The following is a 15,126-nucleotide window of genomic DNA, read 5'->3' on the forward strand; positions in this document are numbered from 1 at the left end:
CAAGAAGTAAATAAACACAGAGAAAAAAAGCTTAAAAAAGCACATACAAAGCTTAAAAGCACATAAGCAAAGATACAAAATTTGTTACAATTTTTTGTCTTTCATCTTCTCTACTGTAGTTGGCTGTCTGCAATCTGAAACCTGGGCCTCAGCCACAGCTTCAACCACAGCCACAGCTTCAGCCTCAGCCACAGCTTCAGCCACAGCTTCAGCCACAGCCACAGCCACAGCCACAGCCTCAGCCTCAGCTTCAGTCACAGCCACAGCTTCAGCCCCAGCTTCAGTCACAGCCACAGCCACAGCCTCAGCCACAGCCACAGCTTCAGAGACGGCCTCAGCCACAGCTTCAGAGACGGCCTCAGCCACAGCTTCAGTCACGGCCTCAGCCACAGCTTCAGCCCCGGCCTCTACCTCAGCTTCAGTCCCGGCCTCTACCTAAGCCAAATAGCCTGTCATCTGATGATAGCGCAGCGAGGAAGACTCTTGTCATCATACCCCCAGCACTGCATTCACAGCCCGTTCTGGTTTGTTAACTTCACTTTTTGTCATGACCTGCTCACCCATCATGTCAGTTGAAATACCAATAATTCCCATTACTTACATTCTTCTGCCTATGCTAAAATTCTTCTTTTGTAAACTGTAGGCAGCTGTGAGCCAGACAGCAAGAAATCCAACTGTTGAGACGAACTGTACCAGGCCCCAGGCCCAATCCCAGCTCCACCCGGAGTCCCAGCATGCACCTCAGCAAACTGTTGAGGGTTCTAATGATGAAGCAGTGAAAAAGAAACCTGCAACTACAGTTCCAGTAGTTTGGTCTGCAGATTCAGTTAAGGTGAGCAAACAGTTTCACCACACATGTAGAAATCTTGCCAAGAAATGTGCTAATAGTTATTCTTAAATGGCTACTAGATCATCCTAGTTCAAAATATAATGCCATGGAAATTGGTGTCTGCAGTCAAGGCCAAGTTAAAATGTGTTAATATTTCTTTCTTCTTTCTGTCTGTACTGTAATCGTCAGTCTGTAGTCTGAAACCTTGGTCTCAGCCACAGTATGTATGCATATGTTTGAGTATGGTGTATCCAGAAAACTTAAAGGTGCACTATGAGTTCCTACATGATTTCAGCGCAATTTCATTCTTGTCTCAAATCATAGGCATCTCTCCTTGATCCGCTAGCTGCCTGCCCCCTGAATACACTGTGAAAAATCCCGGTCTCGGGAGAAACACAGAGGTCGTAAACGTCAAACAAACACTAGGGGCACAGGCTGTGCACCAAAATACAACAAACCACTCCAGCCAATCACCGACAAGATGGTTGGGGGGAGAGGGTGGGGGTTAGTGACAGTTAGTCAGTTAGTCATGACAGTTACGGAAACATGGGGGGGAGGGGCAAGCTTTCTTTGATATTTACTTGGAACGTCAATAGAAGTGATGTCATGCAGGAATTCATAGTGCACCTTTAAATGCAAGAATTACATTGAGAAACAAATTTTCCAACAGTTTTTAATATAATAATTCAGACTGTGAAATATTTGCTGCCACCTACATATTTACTGCATACCCAGTCTCACTTTGTACAATTTGATCTCATGTGTCATTAACAAGTTTCACAAACACCAATAATACCTGTCACTTAAGTCCTTCTGCCTATGCTAAAATTCTTCTTTTGTAAACTGTAGGCAGCTGTGAGCCAGACAGGACGAAATCTAGCTGTTGAGGCAAGCTGTAGCAGGCCACAGCCCCAATCCCAGCTCAATCCGGTGTCCCAGCATGCACCTCAGCCAACTGTTCAGGCTTCTAATAATGAAGCAGTGAAGAAGAAACCTGCAACTACAGTCCCAGTAGTTTGGTCTGCAGATTCAGTTAAGGTGAGCCAACAGTTTCACCACACATGTAGAAGTCTTGCAGAGAATCTTGTCAAAAGTCTGACACTGACAGCAGTGGACAGAATCAGCGTGCCCTTAAATGACAAAAAAAAAAAAGCACAGTAGAGACTCTCAGCATAGTTTTTATTTTTTATTACATGACTATTCTGGTACACCTGCCAGTGTGGCGCATAAGAATGCTGTGGACCACGTAGGGAGGAGGTCAGGGTGGATGGGTGGGTTATAAAACAGAGCGCTGTAAAGCTGGGGAGCGGAGTTCCCTTCTAGGGGTGGGATCGGGCCGAATTTTTCTGTCCGAGCCCGGCCCGCGTCCGACAGAACCGTGACTGAACCCGGCTCGAGCCCGACAGGCATCAAGAGATTTATGTCCGAGCCCGGCCCGGCACCGTTAAAATCAAATTTTTTTCTCATACTAATGACACATGTAGGCTACGTTTGTTTGTGTGGAAAGCCCGCTTTTATTGAGCAACTGTAAGGCACTCAGAAATTTCAACAGATGAGCGCATCAGCAGAGTGAGCGCGCACATGGGGCAACAAGCACACGTTAACACAGGCGCACACAAGAGGCCCAATCATATAATTGAAATAAAATTAACATATGCCAAAGGCAGCAATGCTCGGCCGCTGTAGCCCAGGTGACTTACAAAGGTTATCCACATGCCGCTGGGTGGCGGAATTCCCAGTCCTCTTGCTATCATATTTTATGATAACTCCGCAACCCCTACATTGAACATAACCAACAGGTTCATCACTATCGGCCTTGACAACTATGTGGAAATATAGACTTTCCTTCATTTTTGGTGGTTTTAAAATCTCCTGAGGCCAACTTCTTTTTAACATCTTCCATTGTTGCGCTCTGAGCGCTCAATGCGCTGCGGCATGCAGTCTGCCTGATATGCACGTGTTTCGTTGTCAATTAAAGCTATAAACACATTTCCGCAATTCTGCACTCAGGAAGACGGATGTTAGGTTAATATTTTAAATTTATTTTAATCACAAAAACAAACCTTTGCATCAAGTGAAACAGGCCCATCACATAATAAGCAGAAAACACGTGTTTGTTACCAGAGAGTGTTTAAATTCAAAGCACAATCTTTTTCCCAAACTTAATTGTTGTGCGTACATTTTTGTACAATATCGTACAAACCCGTTCATGAGAATGCGTTGAAAATGGCATATGTGGGGCCCTTGAAACATAAGTGCAATAATTAAAGCTAAAGTGCGTTGTTTCTGTCTCCCCCGTGAGGAATTCTAAGTAATGACAACAACATTATGATACAATCCTTCCATGACCGCGCGCCACCCCCACCCCTTCTCCACACAGTTGCTAGTAGCCAAGGAGGACACAGAGGTTTAAAAAAACATGGACTCTTCAGAAGAGGTAATTATCTTCACTTGAGTTTCTGCGTGCAAAATTTACCGGACATAGCCGTACTGAGAAATCCAGAGAGAGTTGTGTGCAGCTGATAGTCAAAATTAGCTTTGTAGCAACTCATTTGGCAATGGCTTGAATGTTACGGACGTTTATTAATATTTAATTGAGAAACAAATGTTCTTACATTTACTACCAAATAATTCAGACTGTGAAACATTTTCTGCCACTCAGAACATTTTGCTTATTCACTTTTTTTACTATATTTACTGAACGCTCTCCGTCTCACTTTGTACAATTTGATCTCATGTGTTGTTAACACGTAACACAAATACCAAAAATAGCTGTCACATCCTTCTGTCTATGCTGAAGTTCTTTTTTTGTAAACTGTAGGCAGCTGTGAGCCAGACAGCACGAAATCCAGCTGTGGATATGTGCTGTAGCAGGCCACAGCCCCAATCCCAGCTCCACCTGGAGTCCCAGCATGCACCTCAACCAACTGTTCAGACTACTGATGATGAAGCAGCTGGCAAGAAACCTGCAACTACCATTCCAGTAGTTTGGTCTGCAGATTCAGTTAAGGTTAGCCTACAGTTTTACAACACCTGTAGAAACCCTGCCAAGTAATGAGCTAATAGATATTCTTAAATTGCAACAAGACCATCTCAGTTCAAAATAAAATGCCATGGAAATTGGTATTGACTGTCAAAGCCGAGTTAAAATGTGTTACCGTGTCATGTCTTTCATTTTCTCTACTATAGTCTGCCATCTGTAGTCTGAAACCTGGGTCTCAGCCCCAGCCTCTACCTCAGCCTACGGCCCTGTCGTCTGATGACGGAGCAGTGAGGAAGACTCTTGTTACCATGGCCCCAGCAGTACCGCATTCACAGCCAGTTCTGGTTTGTAAACTTCACTTTAAAATGAATATTCCATCATGACCTACTCCCCCACATATCAGTTAAAACTCTTAGTTTGTGTGTCTTCGTAACTAGGGCTTTACCGAATACCAATTTTTGGAGCCTCGACACTTCGGTACTTATAAACAGCAAATATTGGAAGCTTCAAATTGCCTGAAAACGACACTAGGCTGATGCAGTGTAACCATACAGACCCGTACAAACTCCTTCTCCGTTCTTGGCTGAGATGAAGGACATAGCGCTGCATAAGTTAGCCGACAAAACACCACAGCAAAAATTTCAGCCTGCATGCACGTTTTTTTTTTTTCTCCAAAAATTGATATTCAAATTCAAAAATGAAAATCGCATACCTATCCATCGAACACATTTCTGAATATTCAAATCCAGCTCTACTCATAACACACATTGAGTTAGCGAGCAAACAAGTTGAAGCCAATAGATCTTTCTAGGGGTATAAATCCAAGTACCGTATTGTATCAATTCTTTGGAGAACGATGCGATATTGGAGAACGATGCGATATTTGCTGATATCACAAAATCTGCCACGATATGGTTTGATTCAATTCAGGGTCCTGGGATCGATACCAGACATTATCAATATGCCCATTTATAGATGACAACTCAAAAAGGATTTTACAATTTGATTACTAAACTCTTCTAGACATTTAAATGAAAAACAAGTTATTCTTTAAATAAAAAGAATAAACAGAAAGTGGGAGCAATTTTCACTTTGCATCGATGCTGTTGGATCATTAATCATTGAATTACTGTATACCAGATCCTTACAGCCCCACTTGTTTCTTTAGTGTTCTGAAAAGGGCAAAAACGAAGGGCTGTATGTTACGTAGACCCAAACCTCAAATGGAGCTTTGGCTGATATGGGGGTGAGTAGATGATGACAAGATATAAATCTAACTGTTCCTTTAATGGAAAGCTTAATCTTACTCAAGTCCCGTGCTGCAGTTCATTGTGATTCCACGTTTGGGAAAAATTAATTACACTCAGGAGAAGCATCTATGGGTAGCGCTGGTGTTTTTATTTTACAATAAGCACTTTGTGTTGATTAGATCAGTCTTTACTCTGCCTTTTTAAAATTATCCACGAATGTACTAACTCCGTAGACACTGCCATTAATTAATTAATAGCTGTTCTGTTTGCTTACAGTCGGCCTTAACAATCCAGGAATGTGTGACCAGGCTGGTCCAGACTGATCAGCTTCAGATGCAACCTACTGTCCAGACTTCTGCTGGCGGAGCCCCCGCCCTGAATTTACAACCACTGCTGGTTTGTATTATTTCATCCCCCTTCATAGTAACTCATTCATTTCCTTTTCAATTGAATCTAATTTGTCTTTTCAATCTACTTTAGCCCACACGTTAACCCTCATCCTACCAACATATTTAACATACAAGAACAAACTCCTGTAAGAAACCACCATCATGCGGCTTTTATCCCAATTACAATTAGGGTTGGGTACCAAACTCTGTACTTTTTAGGTTACCGACCAAATTACGTTGCAACTACAGAGGACAAAAACTAACATTACATCGCCTCTGCAGCTTGTTAGAGTCACAGTAAGTCACGGCAATGCCGGTAAAGCAGTCGCAAGTGTGGTTACACTTTTCAAACCTCCATGCAAACAACGTCCGCTGCGATAGAATATAAAGGAGAGCTGAAAGCTGTCGTAGTGCGTTTAAGCAGAGATGGGGACTTGAGACGCTATGCAGTGGCAGCAGCGCAAACTGTGAATCGTGATTGGACGACTCAAAAAGCTCCCTGATATGCGTTTGTCATGATTGGATGACTGGCTGTCAGTCCAACTCCTTGCTATGGCAACACGTAACATCAAAGATCCTACTAATATCTTGCCTCAATCTATCTCTAACCCTAAAAGAGCTGATACTACAGGTAATAGTGCTTTATCTTGGGTGTAAAAAAGTGATTTGATTTGGGACTTGACTTCCCTTAACTAAGGACTCAACTTAACATAACCTGTGACTTGACTTGCCCCAAAGAAAATAACTTGTGACTTGGACCAAATGACTTGAGACTTAGTTGGGACTTGAGTAAAGATGACTTTGCCACAACACTGCGTTTAAGTTAACTTTAGACTTCCTCTAAAACAGACAGGTACAACAGGGTTATCTATGCCCTGGTAACAGACAAGGAGGTTGTAGGGCTAGGCAAGGCAACTTTTATTTCTTTTTTTGGTCCATAGGAACAAATTGCCTGACAGACTCATGAACAATTGGAATGATTGAATAAAGCACCTGTGAGCTATGACAAAAAAGTATTCCTCTGGGGTCTGCAGGTACCCGAAGTGGTAGGATGAGGGTTGATGTTACCATTTCCATGATAATAACAGAGTCTTCCTCCCTCTTATTTAGATTCAACTGGATGGCAGCTATACCACGACACAACCTGGTCAAAGCACACCGTCGCCTCTCCCTGCAACAACTAAAGCCGGGTCGTCGGGACGTGGTGCACCAACACCGTCTGCAAGCACAAAACCTCCAATGAAAAAGCAATCAAAGGTTTGTTGTTAAAAGGAAATGCAGACACAACACTGAACATCCAATGTTGGACATGTAATGACAAGCAGTTATGGAAATCATGTGTCAATCTTTTGTTGGTGCTGAAAAAGAAAATGGTGACAGTCGTACAGCCTAATCATTGACACGTTTCCAATCCTTTGTTTTCAAAAAGGTCACCATAAGAACAGCAAAATCCCTAAAAAGTCGGATTGTCTGTGGACCCATGGAGAGGGTACTCCACCACATTGTTCAAGGAACTCTGCACAGAATCCCACACGCACTTCTGTCTGTCCCTGGAATGTTTGATTTTATGGTCCACGAGATGACTAATATTATCAGAAACGAGTGCAAGAAGCTAACAAGCCGGAAATTCACATCTATTCTCCGACGGACCAGCATCGAAGACCTAAAGAACTTTAAATGGATGAATGTTGTTGAAGAGTGGAGGACAAACGCACCGACCTTTCTCAAGTTTTTACAGTCTTGCGAGCACTGTCTCCATTGAGCCTGCTACCGCTACTTCAAGAATACGCCCCTAACCCCCAGAAGGATTAATAAATACCGATTACCAATGGCTGGGGCGATACTCCTGAACGCACGCTGCGAGTCAATGTCAGCACATATGTACACGAATGCTCTGGTTATGTGCCATAGTGGCTCAAGAAGACGTTTTAAATGGTTAAATCGAGTGGGTGTGTGCATAACTAGCGGGATGGCTCTTGCAAAGCTGAAAGCAATGGGACCGGCATGGGACAATAAAACCTTCTTCCAATGGACAGAGAATGTATGCAAAGACAGAGCATCAAAGGCGGCCTCTGAAGGAGCAGACGCAGCGTTCACTATACCGCCGATAGACACGGATTCAGATGAATCCCAGGCAAGTGAAAACATTAAAAATATGTTGTGTCGGTACACCACATGAAAACATTGTCAGTACTGTGTAACAACCTCTACTATATCTACTCAACCTGGTACAATGTCCTCACCATCGGACACAAAACAAAACTTGCCCGGATAATAAATTAGACTGGTAATATAATTGGCTCTCCCCAAGCCCCCCCTAACAGAACTCTACACCCGGAAAAAGTCAGTACAATCCAACCCCCATCCCCCCTAATCCCCAGCAGAGGTTTTTTAAAAAGTAACTAAGTAACTTTTATTCTGAGTTAATTTTGAGTAAAAAAAATTTTCTTTACTTTTTACTTGAATTAATGTTTATACCAGTAATTTTACTTGTACTTGACAATTCCGGCGCAAAATGAACCTAGGGGTTAATAACGTGTACCAAATCGACCATTCTCTAGGACATGTTTTCATGCTAATCAAATGCATCTCTAGCTTTAAACAAGCTACCGCAAAGGTTAGCTGCTAACGGTAGCTTTCGGGGCACATGGTAAATCCATAGACAGTTAAGGAAATGGACAATGTGACGCCGTGACGGCTTGTTGGCAACAAAATGGCTCCATAGGAGCTACGCTTTGTGGAGGCTGGCTTACCCCTTTGGGTAAATCACTATTTCTATATCACTAACAAGGCTCAAAATAGCAACACACTTCAACTGTAGCATAATGAGGGTCCCTACATGTAAACCAAAACATTGAGAACTTTGTAAGTGTACAGACAGTTTATTAAAAAGTTAGATTATAAAGACAGTAGTGTTAATGTTTACATGCGGACGCCATCTTGGAAAACAGTCATGAGCAGTCAAATCACGAACGCTGTGTTTGAGCTAGGTTACTGGTTACTGGTTGCATGGCGTTCGTCTGGTCATGACTGTTTTCCAAGTAGCGAGTATCCGAGAAGGTTCAACTCGGTACGCATATGTTATTAACACCTAGGTTCATTTTGCGCCGGAATTGTCCTTTTAAGTAAAAGTTCATGAAAGTAGTAGTACTTTTTTTAAACATTTTTGTACTCTTTGTTCTTTCCACCCATTCTGAACATATAAATAAATAGCCACATATCCTGCTCCATTACTTTTTCAGTTTTACGTTTGTTTTTGCGCTGTTTGTACGGTCATTGTTTTTATAGGTATCTTTTATGTTCTTATACTGTATTTATTTTTTATGTCATTTGAGGCTGCCCTTTTAAAAGACAAAATTCTATCACGTGTGACATAGTTCTTCTTATCTTCATGTGTTCACAGGACAGCACTGAAAACGGGATGTCACCAGAGCACACGCAGCATGGACATGGGGACACTGCACCAACTGCAGACATAGCTGACGAACCAGACAAAGACGCATCAGATGCATCAGATGCATCAGACGCAACAGACGTATCAGACACACCAGACGAACCAGACATAGACGAACTAGACGAACTATACGAACCAGACAAAGACGCATCAGACGCAACAGACGTATCAGATGAACCAGACATCCCTTCACCTGCAACCTTCCAGTCTGACTCAGAGTAGCTTCGCTGGATCAACACACGCTTCCCTGATATTGTTTACATGTATGTAATGACTGATAATATGGCAATGCCAGACAGGGGAATGAGAGATGAAGGCACAAAGTACACCCGTGACTTGTGATTTTCATGGTTGCAAGGGTGAAATCTTTCAAAGGCCGCACGCATTTTAAACAAAACATGTTTAAAGAACTATTAGACTTACCCCAAACAGCTGAAGACGAGACATTCTCACTCCTTACTCGTCAAATGCCGACACTTGTTCAGTGGCCCCACGCTTCAAACTATGGTGCTCTAGAAACCGCTTTAGCGTCCGCTATGGACATGTCGGTGACCGCAAGTCACTTTCCGCTTGTTACATGCAGTGTTCTTGAAAAAAAAAATTAAACCTCAAAACGCAAGTTTATTTTGGTTTTATGTTTACTTTGTTAGGTTTAGGCAACAAAAAGTACTTGGTTAGGCTCAGGAAAAGATGGTGGTTTGGGTTAAACCTTTGCTATGTAACTTGCGTTTGTGGCGTTACGTTACCTAAGGAACGTAAGGTAATAAAGTTATTGCATAGGCTCCATAACTTTTTAAAAAGTCAGCGTTTACTTTTGGCTTTCATGCGGGACGCAAACAGCGGTCTCCTGGGTAAAAGTCTGTTTGTTTGACCCATCCACCAACCCCAACCTCTCCCACTAATCAGGAGTTTTGCACTACAGTAGTTGCCAGGGTTTTTCCTGGCTCAGAATAGGCCTTTGCACAATAGTAAGCATGATCGGTCCCCATAGAGAAAGGCAATGAGTCTGTGTGGGTTTTAATTAGTTAGTTAGTTGAACGCCGGGTGCGTCTAATACAGGCACTAAATGGTGCGTCTGTATCAGACGCTGAGGGCCACTGACCAAACGCCGGTATTGGACCAGTTTGGAGTGAAACTGCCCTGCTGAAGACCAGGCCAGTCAAAACACAGATGGACTCTTAGTGGGTTCCTTAAACTAGCTTGACTAGAACGGGACTTCGAGGATTCCATCGTGTAAGGTGATGGACAGAGGACTATCTGCCTCTAGAAATTCAAATTGCTTCACTACAAACAAAGCAGCTAGGAACAATTATTGCCGAGAGGCACTTCAACTGCTGCCTGACATACATGAGTTTTAAAGTCCTAGTGTTGCGCATATGCTCACATGGAACAAGAACATACTGTAAATGCTCGTGGTGAGACTGGCAGCAACATTGCCTTGGAAATGTGAAAAAAATGTTTTGTGCGCCTCACAAAAACTGACGTTCTTGTTGTTTGCGTGATTTTCTTTTGATTTTATACATACTACCTTAATTAGCATCGTTAACCAACAAGTGCTTCTCTGTATTCTGTACACGTAATAAAATAACTTCAAATGAGTCGGACCATTGGTGAGTTGAGGCAGTTAAAGGGTCATTTCGTTGTAGTTTTTCAACCTGGACCCTATTTCCCCATGCATTGGTGTCTAGGTGACCAATATACATAATCTTTGAAAATGGTCCAGTATTGAACGAGGACGCTGTAACCGGCAGCAACGAACCGGGCTCCAACGTTATCATACAGGGCAAATATATGTTTTTTATGTTTGATTTCGTCCACTAAAAGTGATGTTTTTGATAACCTTATGGAAAGGATCCCTACAGAGATAGACCTTTTTGTTAAAGAGTAACATATATATATATATATATATATATATATATATATATATATATATATATATATATATTAGTGCTGTCAATTAAACGCGTTATTAATGGCGTTAACGCAAACCCATTTTAACGCCGTAATTTTTTTTAGCGTGAGATTAAAGTTCTTTTTGGCCTAACAAACTTTGTAGTTTTTTCACATGCAATACAAGAATGTTGAAATTGAACACTACAGTATATGCCAATGTTGTTTTCAATAAAAAAAAACATTTGCACAAAGCAAGCCGATCCACTTTTCCATGTTGATAAGAGCATTAAAATGAAGAAGGAAAAAAAAAATAATGGGACAAAAATAAATCAAGGGACATTTAGAATAGATAAAAATGTGCGATTAATTGCGAGTTAACTATGACAATGCAATTAATCGCAATTAATGTGTATATGTGTGTGTTTTATTTTTTGCACAGTCATGATAATGCACAGAAGCTACAACGTGCGTGTTTGGGTTCGAAAGGTTTTGTGTTCTCAACATTGAACAGATGCAGAATTTTCACTCTCTTGAACCGTTTTGTACTGGAGCATTTCCAAGGCCGTCAATGTGTGTTAAAAGTGCTGGGGACATAAGGGCTCGGATGAAAACAAATTGTGTGCAGTACGTACTAGAGATGTTCTGATGTCGATACCAGTATTGGAAAAGCCTTCCGATACTGCCTAAAAGGCTGGTATCGGTAAGTATTGGAGTTCATGTGCCAATCAAAACCATGTAGCCCCGAAGAAAATCTTTACAGTAGTTTATTTATGTTCCTTTCCTGTTATAACTGACTGTCAAACTGGATAATAAAAGAAAGTTCTATGGCATTCATTGTTTGGGTTTGTTCATGTTTCACAAAGAGTTTAACTTGAGCCAGGTCAACATATATTATATCCATACAGGGATGGAAGTATACAGCTGTTAAAACATAATAAAATATATGACACACTGGTATCTGATCAGTAATCAGCATCGGGTGATACCCAAGTTCAGGTATCGGAATTGGGAAGCAAAAAATGGTATCAGATCATCTCTAGCGTATACTGTGTGTGTGTGTGTGTGAGTGTGTGTGTAATGTACCTGAGTGCTGCTGTTGTACTGGGCCACACTGTTCTCCTGGTGGATGATGAAGGGATGGAAGATGTCTAGATGGAAGAGTGATGGCCGAGCCGTCACCACCAGGCGGTCCTCTCCGACATCCAGAACCAGAGAGCGGGACAACTGCTGCAGAGGAGACAAGTTGACCCAGCTGAGACTCTGCTACACTCACTGTCTCTGCACCTATCAATCATGTACTGCAGAAGATGTGGTGACGTAGAACTTGACATGACAACATCATATGCTGAAGGAGCTCGTCTGACTGTGTTTTTTACATAGAGTAATACAGCGTGGATTGGCAACGAAAACACTTCATCCTAAATTATTGTAATTTGACATTTAAAGCTTCAGTGAGTACCCAGATGGCAAAAACCATGCGGCTCCGAGACTTCATCAGGACCGGCACTGTGCCAATGGTTTTGCAGTCATTCGAAGGGGGGCGGCACATTCCCGACTAACCAGGAAATAAACATGCTGATTGCTTCAACTCTATTTCACATTCATTTGTCGGGGTCTTGTGAAACTTGATGATAGAAACGAGTTGCTGAGCATTAATTCTGGTCCCGACAGACATGCATGCAAACATTAGCCGTTGTTGTTACGAAATATCATCCGTTGTCTGGCGAGTGTGCACTCACTGCAAGCCGTGGAGACACCCAGATTGATTTGTGACATTTACATTAGTAAACACTAGCGCCCAGATAGCTCAGTTGGTATATATAAGGTGTCCTTATATAGAGGTTTACTCCTTGACGCAGCGGGCCTGGGTTTGGCTCCAGCCTGTAAGGCGAGTGGATTGTGTCATTCAAAGGATAACAAGGAGAAGGAGAAGGAGCAGGTTACCCTCCCTGTCGTCGCCAAACCGTGTGGAATTTTGGAATTGATTTAATAGGGATTGCAGACGAGAGACCAGCGGAGACTAGGCGGCGAGTGCATGTACAAACATTTTCCGGCGGCGACGTGGCGACGGCGTATGTTTAGAATTCCCATTAAATTTACGCCTACTAAAGACGTCTAAACTAAGTACGTCGCCTTACAAACGTGTGAAACACACGCCTTCACTATCTAAAGACGTCTACGTCGTCAGGGTGACTTTTCCCCTAATATTGAACTAGAGTAAAGTATATTATCATTGTTTAGATTCACATTTTGTTAGTGTTCTTTTGCTTACTTTCTGGTTCTTATGTGTTACTCATAATGTGTGGCTAATAATATAATCATGCTTATAAAAAAGTATTAAACTGCTGAATGAACACTGAAATGTCTCCATAGCAACAAGAGACAGATGCCGTTTGAACAACAATCATAAATAAAATAGCAATTTGGCATATTTAACCAAAATCAACAACAATCAGCAACTGTCTTATGCCTCCTTAGGACCGTAACGAAGGTATAGTCACAAGATATATGATAAAAATCATAAAAATAACAGCTGATATAGCTGGGGAGCTTGCAGCCTTAGTGATAGTTGCGTCCACTTGTTACCCAAAATGAACGTCAATTCACTCAAAAAATACAAACAAATTAACCATTAAGGGTATTCAACGTTAAAACAAATATGAAGGTGCTTGATTGACATTTACCCATTACATAATAAATAAGTCAGTGATTTGGCTGGTCTTAGCTAGGCCAACTAGCTAGATAAAGAACAGAGAGCCAGCCCACACAGCGAGACCGTGGTGCCTTTGACTCAAATCGATTTTTTTTAAATTGGGGGTCTCTGGAAAGATACTAAATAAAGAACTTACAGTATTTTTCGGATTTTTATCAGAAACTGCTTTATTGGCCAAGTAAACACAAGGGAATTTGAGTCTGGCTAGGTGTTGCTTTCAACACAGAAACAGACATAACGTTATGGCTAAAAACAAAGATAAACAAGGTAACGTTAAACATGAACATTTCACTACTATGTAGGCTACATATATAAGTTGTATATTATAAAGTGTATACATGCATACATACACATACGTACATAAAGTTACATGTAAATAGATCTATTAAGCTTATAAACAGTAAGGCAATTAGTGCCAATGATCCAGTAGATGGCGCCGATGTTCAATCAATGTTAGAGTTACGCATTCTTCCAACAGTGCGCAGGTCACATAAACTGATGAGATACTACAATTTATCGTATTATTTTTATACTGTCAGTAGGCTACTTTTAGAGCAACTTGTATAATGGCTAAAGGGCCTGGAACATATATTGAATGAATTGAAATACATTTAAACCTATAGGCTATAGTCTTACTGTATATTGAACTTGAATTCACTCAATCAATTTTTTTTTTCGGGGGGAGGGGCACGTCTGGCGACGACGCTAGGTGTGGCGGCGTACTTATTAGCTACGATGTACACTGGCGACGGTGTAGTCAATCCACACGTTAAGAGTCACACGACAGTCTCCTTCGGTAGGTTATCCGTGGCACTATCCACTCGCCATACAGCCTGCAGCCCTTTGCTGCATGTCGTTCACCCTCTCTCTCCCCTTTAAGGTCTTCATCTGTCCTGTCAAAATAAAGGCCTAAAATGCCAAAAAATATAATCTTTAAAAAACAATAACACTGTATCTACATGTAATGTCTTGCAAAATGTGTGGGATTTTATAATCTTTGAAGGCCGTTTTCTCGAAATGGGTTTTTCCTCATACTCGAGTCAGAAAACTCAACTTCAGTAGCACTTACATACACCAAGCTTTCCAGATTCACTCCTATGTACTTCTGAAGGCATTTACAGAGAGGTTTGTTCAGATATCCTTCATAGCCTAACTTCTGTAACATTTTATACCTACAAACGTGGTGAAAATGGACTTTTTATGGCTGTTGACACCATATTCTGATAAATACAGTGATAAAAGGATATATCTAAAATAAAATCCCCTCTGTAAAACCCTTTGACTCAAACATGTCAACAAAATAAAAGAAGAATTTGGAAGCTGGCTTCTACTTTGTGAATATTTTTACTAGGCAAAGTGAAGTTTTGAATATTTCAAATTACACTATATCTGGAATATTGTTTTTTCATTATGGATATCTAAAATTAAGATAACTATTAACAATTGGATTGCAGATATCTGTAATTGCAGTGTTTCCTAATACTTATATTGCAGATATTCAGACATTCATTAACATAAGATAGACTTTATTGAACCCACACTGGATCAAACTCCTGCCACTTCAAGTCAAGTCAACATTATTGGTCAATTCTGCAATATGTGCCATCCTCTCCGA

At 41.4% G+C, this 15,126-nt stretch overlaps 2 protein-coding genes across 2 annotated transcripts; both read left to right on the forward strand.

Moving 5' to 3' along the window:
- Window positions 1-286: 286 nt before the first annotated feature.
- Window positions 287-7,213, forward strand: LOC114552864 (uncharacterized). The gene is made up of 8 exons (XM_028573960.1): window positions 287-524; window positions 644-832; window positions 1,679-1,867; window positions 3,651-3,839; window positions 4,019-4,156; window positions 5,339-5,458; window positions 6,562-6,708; window positions 6,881-7,213. Exons 4-8 carry the CDS (start codon window positions 3,690-3,692, stop codon window positions 7,211-7,213), a joined length of 888 nt encoding a protein of 295 aa, XP_028429761.1. The 5' UTR covers window positions 287-524; window positions 644-832; window positions 1,679-1,867; window positions 3,651-3,689.
- Window positions 7,214-7,266: 53 nt separating this feature from the next.
- Window positions 7,267-10,623, forward strand: LOC114553274 (dentin sialophosphoprotein). Its single transcript, XM_028574510.1, has 2 exons — window positions 7,267-7,585; window positions 8,855-10,623. The coding sequence occupies exons 1-2, from the start codon at window positions 7,280-7,282 to the stop codon at window positions 9,125-9,127; spliced, it is 579 nt and encodes a 192-aa protein (XP_028430311.1). The 5' UTR covers window positions 7,267-7,279; the 3' UTR covers window positions 9,128-10,623.
- Window positions 10,624-15,126: the final 4,503 nt, after the last annotated feature.

This window comes from Perca flavescens, chromosome 3 (assembly GCF_004354835.1).
Source record: "Perca flavescens isolate YP-PL-M2 chromosome 3, PFLA_1.0, whole genome shotgun sequence".
Lineage (NCBI taxonomy): Eukaryota > Metazoa > Chordata > Actinopteri > Perciformes > Percidae > Perca > Perca flavescens.